Below are 20,355 nucleotides of genomic sequence, written 5' to 3' on the forward strand. Positions count from 1 at the left end.
ATGGCCTGTCTCTGCTCTGGGAAATTCCCAGTGCAGTGTATGCTGCTGCTACAGCAGCAACCAGGCCTTAGAATATTCAGAGATTTTGGCACACTGACAAAATTAAGCAATAACAATGCAAGCCAGAAATGGTTTATGGTGATTTTCAACACCTTATAACCCATCCAAATTTGAAAAAAATAATAATGGGACAAGAAAATGGCAGGGGTTTTTCCCTGCAAATTTCAAAGGTCTGCTGCAAACAATGGAAGTGTAAGAGGTTCTCAAAAAAGGGTTGCAAGAATTGTTTATAATAGAAAATAACATATAGGGGTCAATACCAGCTCCCTTTATAAAAAAGTGGTCCACATAAAACATTTGTCTTATGTCATCTATGTCCACTAGAGGGCAACATTGTCAAAAGCACCATCCAGCAAGCGTTAGTGTTACACGTACAAAGTAGCCTGTTCTAATATAGAGACAAATACAATTTTTTCAACTGTTCTCATTCCTATCTAAAAAGCATACAATTCTATGTGGATATTTTCTAAGTGGAACATCTTTAATATTATCCACCTATAGCTCTTGAAATGTAGATATTTTTTCATATGGACCTAGTATAGACCTGGGCGTGCAAAATCTCCTGACTAGTTTACCCAACATGTTTAGAACCATTTCCATTTCACACATCCTCAGTGTTGTTTATGTACATTTCATATGATTTACTAAAATGGAAAACAAACAATGTGGAACTACTCTCCTGAAGTCATCCAAAATATTGTGTTACAATTCCCAATAGATGGAAAGAACAGAGATTCAGTGCCTAGTCCCATGGCTGATCACAAAGCATCCACCTCCATTTATTCAGCTTGCCTGTTAGCTATTTTGCTACTGGCAGGTTTTACAACTTATTAAAACCTGGAATCCAAGCTGGTATTGCGTCAATGTGAACACTCCAAAATAATAAAAGGGGGTAAGAAAATACCCTCAAAATAGAAAAACGATTAGAGATGATGCTTCAATCAAGCCACACTCCTCAGTCTATAGTGCTAATCTTGCTTTTAGCACCCCCAAAAAGCCTCTTACTCAACTTGTGCCTCTGATTCCTTTAATAGTGTAGTTTTTATTGTTTAATTTATCTTAATGCTATTTAAGTGAATTTGGGGGGAATCCAGAAAAAGGATTGACAAATTGGCAACATTGGAAAAAGCAGTCCTCTAAGTTAATCAGAGAGCAGCTACACACAATGGGCAACAGCACTGCAAGCTTCCAAATGAGACTACCCCACTAGGGGTTGAGAAATAAACATTCAAACACATTCATTCACTGCCTTCTCTTCTAAGGCTGTCAAAAAGAGGAGTGAGTTAGAACCAAATTTGATGATGGATTTTATTATATAGACACTTGTCCAGGTTGGAAGCAGAGTGAGACCCACCAGCTCCTTTCATATAGGCCTCCAAATAGCTACCAACTGGCAACAATTTTTGTTCACTGCCAGCCAGAGATAGATTCATATGAGTAGTTTATATCCTTTTTTTCAGAAGGTTCTGTATGCTATTATCTGTTGCTAGTGACAGCTTTTTTAGTATATGATGAAAATGACTTACTAAATAAGGAATTGTTTTTCAAGTAACTAATATAATTTGTAATAGTTCAGTCTGTTAGGCTCCTTCTGCAGAAGAAAGTGAAGTGGACTGCTGGTACAATAATTCACTGAACATTGTTTTATTGAAATAAACATCTAGATCTGAAACATGGCCATTTCGTTGCTAGACTGAATGTTGGATAGCTTGTTTGGAGATCACAGTGCTTTCTAAAAGTCACAGCAGCATGAGAGGGCCCGATCCTGCAAAAGATCCTTGCATACAAATTCTACTGAAGTCAACTGAAGATGTCCCAAATACAGAGGGGCAAAATCAGGTTTAGAGGAGGGACAGATTAATCACCCAGTAATTTCTTGTTTAACAAATTTAGAGTAAGTGTTTTGATTGTAAGAAAAATTATAGTTTTTAAAGTTTTCACTTCAGCATTTACACTCCATGTATAGGTTTTGCAAATAAAAAGTTTTCAAAATACTAAAAAGAAAACAAATATTGTCATTATTTTTAAAGTTTAATAACAAGGTTTACTTTTAATTTAAACATTTCCTTGCCATTCCACAAACTCAGATGTGACAGTATTGTGTTAGCTACTGCATAAATAAAAGCATAAAGTAAACTGACCAGCCTACTTTCACCATCGAAGCTGAAAAAAGGAGCAAAATGTTTATGAAATGAAATGTAAGAGTATACTTAACTAGAGATTGAACTAAACCCAGTCACCAGATCCCCAAATTCCAGAGTTCTGGGGGACATACAAAACCTGAACCAAAAGTTGTATATGGTCACTATTCAAATATTGTATATGGTCACTATTCAAATATTTAGTCAAACCAGATATCCAGATCCAAACTTTGGGGTTCCTGAAATCTGGATTTGATTCCTGAAGCCAAAATCTACCTCCACTCTAAATCATTCCTGCTTCCTTTCTTGATATGTTACATATTAAAGAATGATTTTTAAATAAAAATAAAATAAAAATTATCAAACAAAATATTGGCATATAGGAGAGACGAAAGGTCCGATCAATATTTTTTCCAACTAATATTTTTCTGTTAATATCAGTACTATTTTCTCTGTTTAAAAGAATTATTGGAAACAGGAGAAATGTGGCATTAAATGAGCAGATTTTTCATTTTATCAGCACACACTTCAAAAGATAATGATATCAGAAATATGTACGGTTTCACAGGAAAGTTAGACATCTGGCAAAGAAAGAAATAATTTTTGTTAAAGCAGCCAACTTGATAGCTAATGTTCTGAAAAGCTGCTAATACCTGATAACAAGTGCCAAGGTCTTTTCCATTGGCTGTGAATGACAACGTTCCAGTACCCAGGTCAACAAGGCATCCAATTTCTAAATCAACATTACTGCGACTTGATCTCTGGGAATTAGCAAAAGTGTCTCCACCCCAAACCATGTAGCAGTTACTGCGCTTCACACTGAAAGAAAAATTTCAAGAACAATGAAAACTAATTATTTGTACGAAAGCTTATGCTCAAATAAATTTGCTAGTCTCTAAGGTGCCACAAGTACTCCTGTTCTATTTGCTGGATTGTGACTGATTAAATATAAAGGTTAAGATTGGACATTAAATAATTTTTTTTCACTAATAACTAGAAATTCTGAGGGAGAGGTCAGATTTTTTTACTGTTTTGTTGTCATAATGAAGAAAGAACATCTTAAAATATAAAGGAACTTCGTTTTACTGATCACTGTTTGTACTGACCATTTGTCAGATGAACAACAAACTTACTTTGCAAAGCCATTTCTCACTTGTCCTGGTGTCTTTACTTGCACTTATACCAACGAATCAATATTCGCTTGGACATGGTTCAGTTTGGAAAGGCCCTCTCTAATGTTCTTTGCAGATTTCAAAAGCATGAATGAATTTCTTACTTTTCTGAATGCCACTCAGCTGTGACATGCCTGATTTGGAAAGCATGAGTTCACCGTAGTGATTATTCAGGTGTAACAATGAAAGGAGGAGAGCTGGGCAAATTGTTAGTTGAAACAGAATGCCCCCTATCGGACTTTAACAGCACCACCTAAAATTTGTTAATTAACAAATATATGATTTAGTGACTAGTTCCATCTAATACTTGAATTTAAATGAGCATTAGAACATGATCCATTATTACTTCAGTTTCATTCATCTTTGTGGATAATAAAGTAAAATTCCATTCCAACAACAAGTAAATAGGTAATTTAAAAAATATATTCTTTAATAAGTGATATGCAAGTCCCCTACCTTTCGTGAACCCTGCCTCTTTCATCACCTAAAGTAACTGTCACTGTGCTATTTTTGTTTAGGTCGAAATTTTCACTGTAATAGTGGTAGTCAGGTGTTACCCAGCCAACCCAGACAGAGGATGGGTCTTGACCAGCAAATATTCGCACTGAGTAATAGTACTGAAAAGAGAAATAGTGGATCAGTGACAGAAAACTGAATTGTATTATGAAGACAAAAATAAGAAACATTCTTAACAAATACAGGAAGAGACCATCAAATATACATTCAGAATTAAAAAAAAAAAAAAAAGCACAGTTACTGTGCATGCTCTGAAACATGAGAAAATGGTCTCCCCTTATATAGAAATACTACAGTTAGTAAAGTAGTAGTAGTACTATAATAAAGAAAAAATAATCCACAATAAAGACAGGGTTTAGATATATATTTAGAAACAAACATAGGCACCAAATTTTAAAATTTTGGCCAATGTGGATACACACAAATAAAATCACTGGAAAGTATTTTCCAGGAATTTTCAAGAGACTCTTTTTAAATGAGCATATTACCATGCAGCAAACATTAAGTAATGAAAAGCATAACTGAGCATATTTACTTACTGTTGTAGTGTGAAGAGCAGTTTCTTGGTTCTGTTTTCTGGAGGAAAAAAGTAGCATTGTAGTAATTTGGTAGTGTAAAGCATTAAGTGACACTGTGTGTGTGTGTGTGTGTATATATATATATATATATATATTTATTTTGAATACTTGAAATAAATTGCTCATATGGATTAGTTTCTGTTTGTTGGGCATAGACTACGGTACTTTCATGCCTGGAGTCAATGGAATGCAACAACCCTTTCTAGAAAAGATCAAGGAAGGAAGGTGATGCATATGTGATCATTCCCATTGACATGAGGAAGAACTGTAGAGAGAAATATTTACAACAGCCAACCAAAGATAAATGGTCTTTTTCCTTCCCTGAGCATATTTATTGCTGCATTTGTAGTACACATGAACTAAGAAGAGGAGTGGAAATATGAAATGGGGTGGAGATTATAAAATATAAATTCAAGATTAGAGGGTAAGTAAAAGATTCTGGCCTGGCTTTCAGAGGTGCTGAATCCCTGGAAATCCTGCTGATCTCACTGGGATTTTTCAGTGCTCAGCACGTCTCAAAGTCAAGCCAATAAATAACTAGAACCCTCTTGCTACATTTCTTTGGATAGATTCAATTCTTGTTTGGATATCTAGTGCTCTGCAGCAAATTTTTGTTTTAAGGTTATTTAAATCTTCACATTTAAAATGCTGTGCTTTGTTAATAAATAAAGAACATCAGTAACATAAATCCTATAAAATTACAGTGTGTGGGAGGAAAATGAATGGGAAGTACTATGTGTAAAAAAGAGAATAATGGAGAATCGTTTATTAAATTTCGACTAGAAGTCTACCACAAGATGATTAAATATAAATCTAACCTTTTTTGGAAAGCATCAGCAGATGCACTTGTCACACCAGTGCCATAGTTAAAGGATGAATGGAACTCAATGGGCATGCTCAAACGGCAATATATCATGTCTGCATTGCTGTTCTGTGTGCCAAATGTCTTGTGGGTCACTTTCAAGCAAGGTGGGCTGTCAATGGTTCCATCGATTCTCGTTATCTAAAAACCATAAAAATAATATCAAATTTATTTATAAAACTGAGAAACACATTATGGAAATTTTGTATTAATTCATGCTGAATTCAGCTGACCAAGAATTAACTTATAATGAACAGGTAGCTGTTTAAACTTTTCATCCTCACACAACAAAGTCAAGCCAAATGTCCAGTAGAGAAAAATCCAAGAAAGACAAATATTATTTGCATTGTTAATCTCTTACACTCATAATTCAAAAGGTTTTTTTTAGATTCTCACTTTAATTTTAATATAGAGTCCCAATGGCTTCTATCTTGATGTATGGTCAAGGTGACTGAACAGACCCTCAAGATAAGAAGGCAGATAAAAAGGGTAAAAAAGGAAAAGGTAGAAAATATAAATTTGGATACAAAAGAAATTTAAAATAATCCATGGTTGGCATGCTTTGAGTACCCAAATGACTGTAGTGCACCAGTATGAATGAGTAATACATACATAAAGAACAACAATGAACATCCACATGGGGTGACAACACTACCATAAATGAAGTGGGAGACAGACAAGGAGATCATCTGAAATTTTAGCCAACATTAGTTAATGCAATCCTAGGATACACCAGGTGAGATATTTCCAATAGCAATGGAGAAGCGTTACCTCCATTATACAAGGCAGTGGTGAGATTTCATCTGGAATACTGTGTGTAATTCTCATCTCCCATGTTTAAGAAAGATGAGTTCAAACTGAAACAGGTGCAGAGAAGGCTACTAGGATTATCAGTGGACTGGAGATTCTGCTTTATGATAGGAGGTTTAAGGAGCTTAGTTTGTTTAGATTAACAAAACAAAGATAAGGGGAGATATGATTGCTCTCTACAAAATACATCAGAGGGATAAACACAGGGAGGAGGGGTATAATTTAAGTTAAGGGCCAATGTTGGCACAAGAACAAATGGACATCATTTAGCTATCAATATCAAGTTTAGGCTTGAAATTAGATGAAGGTTTCGAATGATCAGAGAGCGAAATTCTGGAATGGCCTTCCAATGAGAGTAGTGGGGGGCAAAAAACTTAACTTGTTTTGAGCTTGATAATTCAAGTAGGGGATGCTGTGATGAGATTGCCTACAATAGCATATGACCCATCCATGACTGCTATTAGCAAATATCTCCTATGGCCAGAGATGAGACCCTAAATGGGGAGGGATCTGAGTTATGACAAAGAATTCTTTCCCAGATGTGTGGCTGGTGAGTCTTGCCCACATGCTCAGGGTCTGATCACCATATTTTGGTTTGGGAAGGAAGTTTCCCCCAGGTCAGCTTGGCAGAGACTCTGGGGAGTTTTTGCCTTCCCCTGCAGTGTGGGGCATGAGTCACTTGCTGGTTTGAACTAGAATAAATGGTGGCTTCTCTGTAACTTGAAGTATTTAAATCAAGATTTGAGGACTTCAGTAACTCAGCCAGAAGTTATGGGCCTATTATAGGAATGGGTGGGTGTGGTTGTGAGGCCTGAGATGTGTAGGAGATCAAACTACACCACGATGGTCCCTTCTGGCCTTAAAGTCTTTGAGTAATAGCTTTATTATATATTACCTTATGACAGTAATTATCACTGAGGATTTACAGTCTTGGCATGACTAAGTCAACAGTTTAGAAACAGGTGTCTTCTTAACATGCAACGTTACCTCAATATGAGCATGATTTTTTGGCACGTTGACAAAAGTTGGTAAGCGTTTGCTAAACCACATAGCAACATCTCGGTTCATGTTGACAGCAAAAGGTTCAAAACCCTCTTGAAGGCCGCACATTGTATAATACTTGAAGGTGCTGGCATTCATTCCAAGGTTCATACGGCCAATCTGAGACAGACCCAGTGAGCAAATTGGGACTAAACCTAAATAAATGATAATACAGAAAACAAAACACAATTTACCTAGAGAACACAAGCATTTATTCTGGATTCTATCCAATGTAAATTTAACCTCAGTTCATTTAAGAATTCAGAAAGGTTAACATTCCGATACATGAACATGGGTGAAATTCATTTCTGTCGTGAGGGCCCATGCAAAGCCACATCACTTCACTTATCCTCCCTTTTAAGGACTTCAGTGGGGCACAATTGCTGCAGAGGGCTTTGTGTTGGACCTCTGCACCAGGATGAGGTTCATCCTTACCACAACATTTATGTAAACAAGCAGACAGTTATATCTGAAACAAACATGAAAATACGTGAACTTGAAGAGGTGATTTAGGATAGGTCTACACTGCAAAGGAAGACCCAAGGTGCCAAATCTGAGAGCCTGGGTCAATTCAGTCAGGCTCACAGGGCTTGGGCTGCGGGGCTAAAAATAGCAGTGTAGATGGTCTTGCTCAAGCTGGAGCCTGGATTCTGAAACCCAGGATGGACGTTGGATCTCAGAGCCCACTGCTATTTTTAGCCCCACAGCCCAAGCCCTGTGAACCCAAGTCAATTGACCCAGGCTCTGAGACTCAGTGCCACAGGATTTTCTTTGAAGCATAAACATACCTTTAGGGGTCTAACCATCAGGTTTGAAAAACCCAAGTTTGCTTGAACCAGTCATTCAAATACAGGAAGGATCAGCTCAGTTCTTAATTGTTCTGAGGCAAATAAAACATAGGTTCATACAGCTTACTGAATGGAGATATTTAAGGTGCAATCTTAGTACTCAAGGCCATGTCTGCTCAGTGTGAACATTAAAAATCCCACAGAGTTTTCTGTAAGGTCTCACTGGGTGTCCTTGGCCAAAATTTCCCTTCACCCCAATGTGTGGTAGTTGGTTGCCTAGCTCCCACACCTATGCCTGTGTGTGTTTTATTGTTTTGTAAAGTCCTTTGAGTGCCAATTCTTCAGGATGAAAAAGTTATATACATAAAATTACCACTCACACCTCTAAACTTATTTTAGGCAAAAAATCAGCATGAATTTCTATGTGAACAAAAATACAAACTGAATTCAAATACATATCAAATATGCAAGGGAATACAATTATCTACACAGCCAAAAAAGCAACACAAAGGGCTGGGCCACAAACTTTTTCCAAAACTCAAAATAAGACTAGATGGACTTGATATTTGTCTTAAGAATTTTTTTTGTTAAAGGCCTTTCACCGTTTCTCCTTAGGGTCCCAACTTGCTTCTGGTGCACTCAGAGTCAGGCTGAAGACCAATGGGAACCGACCCAGGAACTCAACTCCCTATGTATTAGCAGGGCTTTGATGCCCTTCACGGTCCCAAGTCCTGCAGCACTTTTCTTGTGGACCTTAAAAACTCTATAGGAGCATGTAAACTTTAAACGAATCATGGTTCCACAAATTAGCAACCCTCCATCTGCTGAGTTTATCAAGCCCATGAGATTCAGAGCTCACGGATCTGGGGAACATATAAATATGAGAAGATCTGTATACTTCTACAAAGCTTCTAATGTGCACAGGAGGAGTGCTGTGTTAATACAGGTCTTAAAAATACTCCATAATGCACTTGCTCATACTATTGTCATAGTAGTGCCCAAAGGTCCCACGGCTTCTTTGTGCGAGGCACTATACAAGTACATGGGTAGACATGGTTCGTTCTCCCAAAGAGTTTACTGAAAACAAGATATAAGAAGCAAGTGTAACGAACAATAAAAGTGAAATGGGGAGGGAAAATGAAGGTAACAGTAATAAAAGGGATACATTTGCATAGGCTAATAACATGCAATTTGATGGCTCTAGATCATATACATTTTTAAAATGTAATTATCATTTAAAAAATTCCCTATGAAACCATAACCCCATGTTCCCTCTACTGAGGAAGTTACCCTGGGCTTTATACCTATTTTATTTCTTGTTTGTTTTCCTTTCTTCTCTACAGGCTATCCCCGAACCTCCCCTCTACCCAGTGATGAGCTGCCAAAATCTTAACAACGGGTTCCCTCCTCACCCCACGAGGGGGTCATTGCCCACCCCTGCCCCCCAGGACCGCTGCCCCATCCACCCCCTCCCCTGTCCCCTGACTGCCCCCAGAACCGGGTAGGAGGGTCTCGTGGGCCACCGTAGTGGGTGTCCACTCTGCCCCATCCCTAAGAGCCAGAGGGACCTGCCGGGGGGCGAGGTGGGGAGTCCCGGCAGTGCCTACCTGGGGCAGCTCCCAGGAAGGACCTGGCAGGTCCCTCTGGCTCCTAGGGGCGGGGGAGCATAGCTAAGGGGGGAGCAGGGCGAGCAGCCGCTCCCCCACTGATCACATCAAAAGTGGCGCCTTAGGCGCCGACTCCCTGAGGAGTCTTTGGGGCTGAAGCACCACCCATGGGGAAAATTTGGTGGGTGCAGAGCATCCCCGGCATCTCCCCACCCCATGCCCAGCTCCAGATCACCTCACCTCTGCTCTGCCTCCACCCCTGAACACACCGCCCCGCTCTGCTTCTCCGCCCCCTCCACCGGCTTCCCGCGAATCAGCTGTTCGGTGGAAGCCTGGGAGGGCTGAGAAGCAGGCGGTGGCTTCACACTCAGGCCAAGGGTGGCAGAGGTGAGCTGGGGCAGGTACAGGTTCCCCTGTGTGCCCCCCACCCTCGGGTTACCTACTGCAGCGAGGGCGGCCCTCCTCGTGCCCCTCCACCCCAGTTCACCTCCGCCTCCCTGGGCATAAGCGGGAAGCTGCGGCCTGCTTCTCAGCCTGCCCCAGCTTCCCGTGCGAACAGCTGATTCGTGGGAAGCCTGGGGGGGTGGAGAAGCAGAGCGGGGCGGTGCGTTCAGGGGAGGAGGCGGAGTGGAGGTGAGCTGGGGCTGGGGGTGGGTGCTCTGCACCCACCAAATTTTCCCCTTGGGTGCTCCAGGGTGGAGCACCCATGGAGTCAGCATCTAAGGCGCCACTTTGGGCCAGTTAAATTTAGAAGCCCTTTTAGAACCGGTTGTCCCTTGAGGAACAACCGGTTCTAAAAGGGCTTCTAAATTTAACAACTGGTTCGGACAATGGTTCGGACAGCAGGTTCGGACAATGAGAGAAAGCTCGAGGGGCGCTGTGACAGGGTTGGGACTCACCACCACAGCGCCTCCTGCTGTTCACTCTGGGAATTAGCTCAGTTCATGCGGCATGCCCTCTGCCGGTGGTGTCCCGTCCGTCTCTCGCCCTCAGTTGGCTTCTCGAGCCGCGTTACTCCCAGCTCACCGTGTCCTCTTCAGGACACTGCCCTCCAGCAGTGCACCCAAGTCCACACTTGCCCGCTTCTGGGGGGGGGGGGAGGGTTAACAGCAGTCTTTTCTCTTCACCCCAGCCACAGTGGCCAACCACATCCACAAAGTCTAACCCCTTCTATCAGGGGTTGGGTGCAGTCTGCTATGGCCACTCCTAATGACCAGTTGTAGTACAAGGGGGAAGGGGGGGACCTAGGCCTGCCCTCTACTCTGGGTCCCGGCCCAGGGACCCTCTGGTGGCAGCCTCCCTGCCCTCCTTTGCTCCCCTTTTTCGCCTCTCCTCTTTGGGCGCTTCCCCTTCGGCCTGCTTGCACCTTGTGGGCCCTTCTATCAGGGCCTGCAGCCTGGCAGGTATTGGGCTGGAGCTCTCCTCAGCTCCCCCACGCCTGCCCAGCACTGCGCTGTCCTGGGTGCTGGTCTCCTTCACTCAGGAGACAGACCTTCTCCCTTGAAGGTCTGAGAGAGACTGCCTGCTCCTTTCCTGGGCAGCCTTTATATAGGGCCTAGCCTAGCCCTGATTGGCTGGCTGTAATACTGGCCCTGACAGGCTCTCTAACAGGCCCTCCCTGATTGGCTGCCGCCTTGTGCAGCTGCTCTGGCCTGTGTAGCCCAATCTGGCATGGGGGTGGGGCACCGCCCCACCACAGGCGCATATCGCCATGCGCATCAGGTAAAGGTACCATGCTTATCTGGGCCATGTTGGGACTATGAGGATAACCTTGGCCTTGTCTGTTCATATCTTGTATATCACATGTGATACCATTGGAATCAGTGGGAAAGTGTACATGAGGTGTGCATCCCATATGATGAGAAAGGCGTCCCCCAGTGACCAGGGTTCCATTCCTGCTCTCGAGCAGAACATTGCACATTTGCTGTTCATTGGGGAGTGCCCCACTGGTGGAAAATGGAGAGCAAAACTCTCCCATTCATTTCCCATTCGCGGACTCAAGAGACGTATCTGCTTAGCATGTCCGCCACCGGATTCTGGCAGCTGGGAAGGTAGGAGGCCAAAATGTTTATGTTGTGGTGTATGCACCAGTTGCACAGCTTCATGGCTTCAGTGCACAGCGAATGAGATCGAGCACCCCCTTGTCTATTAATGTGAAACATGCTGGTAATGTTTTCGGTCATGATGTGAATTGATTCGTTCTGTATGTGCAGTAGGCAGTGTCTGCAGGCATTGCAGGCCACGCATGGTTCTAGTAGACTGATGTGTAACTGAGTCTCCACGGAAGACCATGTGCCTGGAACTGCGTGGCTACGGGCACTCCAGCCTATCAGTGAGGCATCTGTCTTGATTACTATTGAAGGGGTTTCCTGTTGGAACGGGATGCCCATGCAAACATTTTCTGGTCTTGTCCATCAGTGTAGAGAGTCCAGGACACGGAGTGGTACCGTAAGTCACTTGTGCAGGCTGTGCTTGCTGGGTATGTATACCGAGTTCAGTCAGCCCTGAAGACAGTTGTAGGCTTGCATGTCGTACCACAAAGCTTGCGGCTGCCATAGGGGTCCTAGCAGTTGCAGGACAGTACGAGCTGGTATTTGGAGGCTGACTCTTACCTCTGAGATAAGGTTTGTCAGAGTTGTGAATCTGTTCAGGGCAGTGATGCCTTGGCATCTATGGAATCGAGATGTGGCCCGATTAAGTCCAGTTGTTGGACAGGAACTAAAGTGGATTTTCGTTCATTTATCTGTAGTCCTAGATCCCTGAATAGTGTGATCGCTGTCTGGACTGAGTCCACTGCTCCTTGCTGAGTTGGGCCTTTGAAAAGGCAATTGTCCAGGTAAGGGAAAATCATTATTCCCTGTTTGTGTAGATGTGCTGCTACTACCGCTAGGGTACTGGAGAAAACTCTTGCTGCGGTGCATAGGCCAAAAGCTAGTACTCTGTACTGGAAGTGTTCCTGTCCTACTGTGAAATGCAGGAATTTCCTGTGACCGGGGTGTATAGTAACATGAAAATAAGCATCTTGAAGGTTGAGGGCTGAAAACCAGTCCCACTTTTGCAGCGCTGGAAGTATTGTGCCAGTGTCACCATTCTGAACTTTTGAATGTTGAGTTTCCTGAGATCCAAGATAGGTCTCCATCCCGCATTCTTCTTCTGGGTCAGGTAGTAGAGGGTATGTATTGAGAAGGTACTCGTTCCACAGCACCTAGTTGTAGAAGACGATTGACTTCTTGCCATAACAGGTGCTCGTGAGAAGGGTCCCTGAAGAGGGATGGTAGGGTAGGTGGTCGGGAGGTAAAGGGCATGGTATATCCCGATCGTACAATCTCTAACATCAATTGGTCCATTGTTATTGATGCCTACATGTGGTAGAATGGGCAAAGGTGGCATCCATAGCATGGGGACAGATTGGGTGAAAGCGCTGCCTGGTGAGGGAGGTCGTCCAAACCCTCGACCAAAACTTCAAAATTGTGGCTTGGGTGGAGCCAACTGAGAAGTCAACGGTTGATCTTGAGGTGGCGTCGCTGACGATGTCTTTGGTTCTCGTATTGTCGCTGTTGTTGCTGTCAGTTGGAAGAGTAATCCCAGTTCCTCTGGTAAGGCTGGTATCGTCTTCTCTTCACAGATGGCCTGTAGATCCCCAAAATGCAAAGGGTGGCTCGAGAATCCTTCACTGAGTGGAGCACCTCATATGTCTTGTTCAAAAAGAGCTTCTCTCGGTTGAAAGGTAGGTCCTCGACCTTGGTTTGAAGTTCTTTAGGTATGCCAGAGGACTGCAACCAGGATACCTGGTGCATGACTATGGAATGGCAATGGTTCTGGCTGCCATGTCCACGATGTCTAAAGATGCTTGGAGGGCTGTTTTAGCTATGAGCTGACCCTCATTTATAATAGCCTGGAATTGTGATGGTTTCTCCTCAGGGAGCTCTGCTGTGAATGAGCTGAGTTTCCCTTAATTATCATAATCATATTTAGCCAGCAAGGCTGAATAGTTTGTGACTCAGAATTGTAATGTCGCCAAATAAATTTTTTATCCAAAGAGGTCAAGCCTCTTATGTTCTTTATCTTGTGGGGTCTATCTAAACTGTTGTTGTTTGCCACATTGATTAGCGGCGTCGACCACCAAGGAGTTGGGAGGCAGGTGCGAGAAGAGGAAGCCCACCTCTTTGGTGGGGACATAATACTTTCCATCCACCCTTTTGCATGTCAGTGAAATTCAGGTTGGCATCTGCCAGACTGTCTCCGCTGGTTCTAAGATTGGCAGAGCGATTTTGAAAGTAGATGCAGGTTGTAAGATTTGTACCAGCTTGTGTTGGTTTGTCTGTACTTCCTCCAAAGGCATGTCCTGGCTTTGGGCAAGACACTTAAACAGTTCCTGGAACTGTTTGAAGTCATCCGCCGAGGTAGGCGACAGTGGCATGATTGCGTCATCCAGGGACGAGGAAGAATTGTGAACAGGAGATGTCACTTCCTGATCAGTGGCTGTTTTTGTGTCATCCCCAACATCCTGGGCCTTCATTGGTTTCGGGGTGGGAGACATGGGATTAGACCTCAACTCGCCTCTATGAGCCACGCGTAGCCTGGATTGGGGGCCCTGGGAAGTCACCAGTTCCCAGTGTGCCCATTGCATTAGGAAGGCCATTGGTGGATATATCCACGGTGGTCCGTAACATGGTTGGGCTGGCTGGTTATGAGGGTATTTAGGACCCATCTGGCTCCAGGTTGGTTGTCGGTCTTTCGGTGATGAGTGGTGCGGCAAGAAAGTGCATGGTTCATCATCATCATTACAGGGTGAGTATACCATGCTGTGAGAAGTTTGCGGATCTCCTCTATAACTTACAGGAGAGCCCTCAGTACCGAGTAGTGGGGACTGCGGTGCCGATGACACTGCCAAGTCTCTTTGTTGCAATAAATTCTGTGGCAGTTCTGATGTCGGTGCCGTCGGAGCCGATGGGGGCACTCTCGTCGGTGCCGATGTCAGTGTCGTCAGATGTAGTATTGATTTAGTTAGTGCTGTTGGTGCTGACTTGGTTTTCTCAGCCAGTGCCGACTGCAATGTCGGTGGCGGGATGGAGGCATGGTGCCGAAGGAGACTCTTGGCACCGGGTCTTTAACAGGTGAATTTGGTGCCATGGAGGAGGTAGGTTGCCATCTGTGCCTTGACTCCATCTCCTTTACTTGGGACTTGGAGGTGCCGGAGGTGCCCGGAGCATCATAGGTGCTTACCTGAGCATGTGTCAGCATCGGGGGTAGTGACCTGGCAGGAGACCATCTACTTTTCCGTGGTGCTCTCTATGGAGACATCTGCGCCCTCTTCCTTGGTCTTTTAGAGGAAGCCATGTCTTCTGTCTCTGCAGGTGGGTGCCTGGAGAAGAGGTCCATTGTTCTAGCTCTGGTTGGATTGATTTCTCCATCGGTATCATTTTCAAGCAGAGATCTCGCTCACGTCCAGCTCTCACTTTCAGATTACTGCAGTGGGTGCATTTTTGCGGGATATGCATCTCCCCACGACATCAGACACACAAAGACTGTCTGTCTGAAACAGGCACTGCTTTGCGGCAAGAGCCGCATCGCTTAAAGGCTGGGTAGCCACGCAGCTCTGATGGTTAATGGATCCTGGTATGAGGAGGATAAACTGGGAAAGTAAACCTTTTTTTCTTAAAAATATCACTAACGCTGACTAACACTAACTATAACTTGTAAAAAAAAACCCTAACCACTGTGTAAACTGCTATCTTTTTAAAGGTTTGGTGAGAGTAATGAACACTGCCCCTGAGCTCTGTCTTCACCCAAGGAAGGTTGAGAAGGAACTGGAGGGCTCGGGTCATGCACGTGCTAGACGTGGCACCAACAGTAAGGCGAGATGCCTACTGCGCATGCATGACTTGCACGGACACTGCTACCATAAATCTCAGATTGATGGCACAAGGACACACCTGAAGTGGAGCACCCACAGGGACAGCACTTAAAGAAGAAGGGATGGATTACTTGATGATTGCCTTGTTCTGTCCATTCTCTTTTAAGCATCTGGCATTAGCCACTGTTGGAAGACAGGACATTGGGCTAGATGGACCATTGATGTGACCCATTATGGCTGTTCTTATATTTTTATGGTATCAGGAAGAAGCACAGTGAGTAGCAGTGGTTGGTAATGTGAAAAAGTAGTAATGATTATTACACCGTGGCACATAAAAATGCAAAATGAAGGTGCAGGACGAAGAACTGTCTGAATTCACATGAGACAAGTTAAGTGTTTGAGGAAATGATTTTGTGTAGAACTAAATAACCAGAGTGCCACCAGAGACTAAAAAAGTGATAAATATAAAAATTGCCAGATAATTACTAATCAGCATGAAGTTATTACCATTGCAAGGACACTACATTCTGCTTTACATTTTGGGGGAAATGGCAATAAAACCAAGAAAGAACAATTAAAAACGCCACTTGGGTCCTCTTTGACAGAACCATATAGTAACGGTTGCTCTATAAGGTGGGGTGAGAGAGAGGAAGGAAATATTGCAGGGTTTTATTTAATGAACCATGTAGAGGCCAGGGAAAAGAGAAGTTGAGATGAGACAGACAGAGGCTGAAAAAAATGCATAAACTGGAGCCAAGTCAATATGCATCTTGTAAAAATTGGTGTACTACTGCTGGTGCAGAATAACATATATGGTTAGTGAGTGAAATGATCCCAAATGTAAAAATGTTCTCTGACCACATGCGTGTAATCTGCATTGACATGAGTGATGATTGTGCATGCTCATATGAATGCATAAAACTAATTATATAAACAGCAAACACACTCACACTTTGAGATCCTTTTGGATGTAAGGTGTTAATAATGACTATCATAATTCATTATTACTGTTTAAGTACAGTTCTGTAGATGAGCTCACCATAGCAGTGCTTGTGGAAAACTTCTCACATAATCTGCCTCTTCATGACCAATTGCCTAACTAATGTGCATTGGTGGTCCAAAGAACGATAACAGATGTAGTCTGTACTAGTAGACAGTCATCTTACAACACGTTTTATTAGGTTGATGTGTGGCACTGCCTGAAGGCTTGCATCAGAGACATTGGAAATTTTTAAAAGCTCTGACGAGAATATTAGACCAGAACAGACTGGCAGCCTGGGAAACTGAGAACAAAAGGGGACCAAAACTGGTTAAGTTTGTAGCAGTTGGTGATAAAATAACAGGAAGTTAAAAAGTTCCCAAAGGGAATTCCAGCAACAGAGGAGAAAGTAAAAGAGAGTTTCCAGAGGAGGAACTTTTATATACACACACACACACTGCAGATGTCATGACTACTCTGAGACCAGACTAGTCTGTATTTAAAAATAAATAAAATGGAAGATATTAAAGTCTGTAAATGTCACAGAATTAACTATTGTATCTTTCAGTCAGGCTGATAAGTGATAAATTTGGTAAGTAAATGCAAACATCAAGTGTACTCCATCATCCCAAAAAACTCAGGCTAACTGTACTGAATATTCCTATGTAAAGGGGCAGGAAGCCCCCAAAAGCCCAGGAAGAGGTTTACAATAATGGAGGGTGGGAGCATAGAGCTGATCAGCTCCCTTCCCCCCGCAGTTGGCCAGAGGGAGGCAAAGAGACCAAAGTCTGCATTCTGAGGCATGCACTCTGCTTCTCTCCCCCACAGTTAGTCCAATCAATATCCCCATTTGGTGAGACTGCGGGAGAAGGGGTGGGCATTTTAAGGATTTCGAAATAGTTTTCTGTGTTTTACTTATGATATCCCTTCTCAATAACCCTCTTCAGCATAAGCAGCAGGATGCTCTCTCTGCTCCCCCTGGCAGCTTTGTTCTCAGATGCCAGGATTGACATTTGGCTTTGGGATGTTAGGATTGGATCAGGCAGGAAACAGAGAAAGGAAACAAGTGGCTGGTGTCCAGCAGGGAGAAAGACTAAAGGTATTGCAACACCCCTTGGTTTGGGGTCCTTCCCAAACGGGGAAGCCTGACCAACTGCCCATTTCCCCGCCCCCACCCCAGCAGCTGTGAATAGTTATACGGTGGAATCCCTGTGACTTCGCACTGGATTCAGTGAAATGCCTGCTTTATGAGGGACAAGGTGAGTGAGGTAATATCTTTTATTGCATCAACTTCTAAATAAATAAATAAGGAAGTAAATAAATACATACATACAAGATATTATCTCACATACCTTGTCTCTCTAATATCCTGGGGCCAACATAGCTACAACTACACTACACTGATTTATGAGAGAGAGCCTGTGGTTACACAGCAGGCCTCCCCAATGCTAAATTAATAAAGTTGCGGCCTGTTGCTTAAATCCATCCCTTTGTCCGTCTTCAGTCAACTGTATGTCCTGATCAATTAGTATTGGCTTAATGTCTATTCAAAATCAAAGCTATTTATAGTAGTGATCACAAACTGTGCAAACCAAAGCAGGCAATTAGTTAACAGAACAATGTAAAGGTATTTTTATGATAGAACACACCATAGTGTTCATACCCAACATATCATTGTACTAATCTTTGTACAAAGTATGCCTTGTGAGGTATCATTTAAAAATTCATAATTTGGTGATCAATATTATCATGGCAAAATGCATGTAGCAGTGTTATATGTGAAGTTATAAACATAAACTGAGACTGTGACTAAAAGTATGTTTTCCAGATAAATCTGTGGAGTGGACAAACCAGTTCCTCAGAAACAAAGAGAAGGCTGACAAGGCTGATGGACCATTACCTGCTAAGTGGCCATTCTTGGCAGGAAACGGGGCAGGGACACAAATCTACACTTCAGCAAAAAGAATAAAATAAATAAAGAAAGAAAATAACCCCCCAAAAAACCCACAACAACAACCAGCAGGGAATATCCTTCCACATAGACTCTTGGTCTCCTGGGTCCCAGCTGGAAATGTTTGTCAAGAGGGGGACTGAAAATATAAAAAGGAGGGACAAACACCCTAAGATACCTCTCTCTTTCTCCCTGCCCATCACATTCTCTGCACCTGAAAAGACAAAGGACGCAGCCGTTGGACTCTTGAGGAGAAGTCCTGACCTGAGACTTTGGTCAGAAATCTGCTGAAGCATGTGGTGAGAAAACTTTGCTTTGAATCTAATATAGTTTGTTAAGTTAGGCACTGGTAAGTGGTTTTTCTTTATTTTTCTTGTAACCATTTCTGACTTTTATGCCTCATTACTTGTATTCACTTAAAATCTCTCTCTTTGTAGTTAATAAACTTGTTTTATTGTTTTATTTAATCCAATGTGTTAAAGTTGAAGTGTCTGGGTAACTCCATTTGGGGTAACAAGTTGTGTGCATATTGTTCCCTGAAAGGGATAACAGATTCAGTATATTTGTACTATCATTTGCAGATGACACTAAACTGGGAGGAGAGGTAGATACGCTGGAGGGTAGGGATAGGATACAGAGGGACCTAGATAAATTGGAGGATTGGGCCAAAAGAAATCTGATGAGGTTCAACAAGGATAAGTGCAGAGTCCTGCACTTAGGACGGAAGAATCCAATGTACCGCTACAGACTAGGGACCGAATGGCTTGGCAGCAGTTCTGCAGAAAAGGACCTAGGGGTTACAGTGGACGAGAAGCTGGATATGAGTCAACAGTGTGCCCTTGTTGCCAAGAAGGCCAATGGCATTTTGGGATGTATAAGTAGGGGCACTGCCAGCAGATCAAGGGACGTGATCGTTCCCCTCTATTCGACACTGGTGAGGCCTCATCTGGAGTACTGTGTCCAGTTTTGGGTCCCACACTACAAGAAGGATGTGGAAAAATTGGAAAGAGTCCAGCGGAGGGCAACAAAAATGATTAGGGGACTGGAACGCATGAGTTATGAGGGGATGCTGAGGGAACTGGGGATGTTTAGTCTACGGAAGAGAAGAATGAGGGGGGATTTGATAGCTGCTTTTAACTACCTGAAAGGGGGTTCCAAAGAGGATGGCTCTAGACTGTTCTCAGTGGTACCAGATGACAGAACAAGGAGTAATGGTCTCAAGTTGCAGTGGGGGAGATTTAGGTTGGATATTAGGAAAAACTTTTTCACTAGGAGGGTGGTGAAACACTGGAATGCGTTACCTAGGGAGGTGGTGGAATCTCCTTCCTTAGAAGTTTTTAAGGTCAGGCTTGACAAAGCCCTGGCTGGGATGATTTAACTGGGGATCGGTCCTGCTTTGAGCAGGGGGCTGGACTAGATGACCTCCTGAGGTCCCTTCCAACCCTGATATTCTATGATTCTATGACTGTCTAGGAGAAGGCTGGGCAGTACCGGACATACATTTCTGGGGGAAAAACTGGGGCTGGGATTGTGTTGAAGGCACCCTGCAGTAATCTTTAAGGCTGGTAAGATCCCAGGTGTGGCTGGCTGGCTGCACCACACACAGATGTAGCTGGGAGTGACTTGCATGCTGGAGGCTGTTTGTGAGCAGTCCAGGTTGGAGGCTACACCAGCAAGGCATTGTAAAATGCACTCCAGGTCACAGGGCAGGGGTGACACAGCTACTCATTGGTATGGATTGTACCTTGGTTTGACACAATTTTAATTAGCTTAATATTATCTTTATTAACTCTCAGAAGCATGAAACTAAAATCTGTTTCCTTACTGATGTTTTACTTTCCTACTTCATGCACATGCGATTTGATCAATATGCACAGACCTTCAGTAATGCATTTCTTGAGACCTCCCCCTGCCATACATACATACATGGAAGCTGATCCTGAAAATCCTTACTACTATGGGTAGTCCTTATTCATGAATAATGGACCTAAGA

General features: G+C 43.1%; 1 protein-coding gene across 1 annotated transcript in view; it reads right to left on the bottom strand.

Annotated features, from left to right (window-relative positions):
- Positions 1 to 20,355, bottom strand: part of RYR3 (ryanodine receptor 3) — a 481,354-nt gene that overhangs the window by 314,438 nt on the left and 146,561 nt on the right. Inside the window, exons 28-32 of the mRNA XM_043549389.1 lie at positions 7,127 to 7,335; positions 5,286 to 5,470; positions 4,429 to 4,465; positions 3,830 to 3,990; positions 2,855 to 3,020 (exon numbers count right to left, since the gene is read on the bottom strand). Coding sequence (XP_043405324.1) covers positions 2,855 to 3,020; positions 3,830 to 3,990; positions 4,429 to 4,465; positions 5,286 to 5,470; positions 7,127 to 7,335 — 758 coding nt within the window. The remainder of the gene's footprint in view (positions 1 to 2,854; positions 3,021 to 3,829; positions 3,991 to 4,428; positions 4,466 to 5,285; positions 5,471 to 7,126; positions 7,336 to 20,355) is intronic.

This window comes from Chelonia mydas, chromosome 6 (genome assembly GCF_015237465.2).
Source record: "Chelonia mydas isolate rCheMyd1 chromosome 6, rCheMyd1.pri.v2, whole genome shotgun sequence".
Taxonomy (NCBI): domain Eukaryota; kingdom Metazoa; phylum Chordata; order Testudines; family Cheloniidae; genus Chelonia; species Chelonia mydas.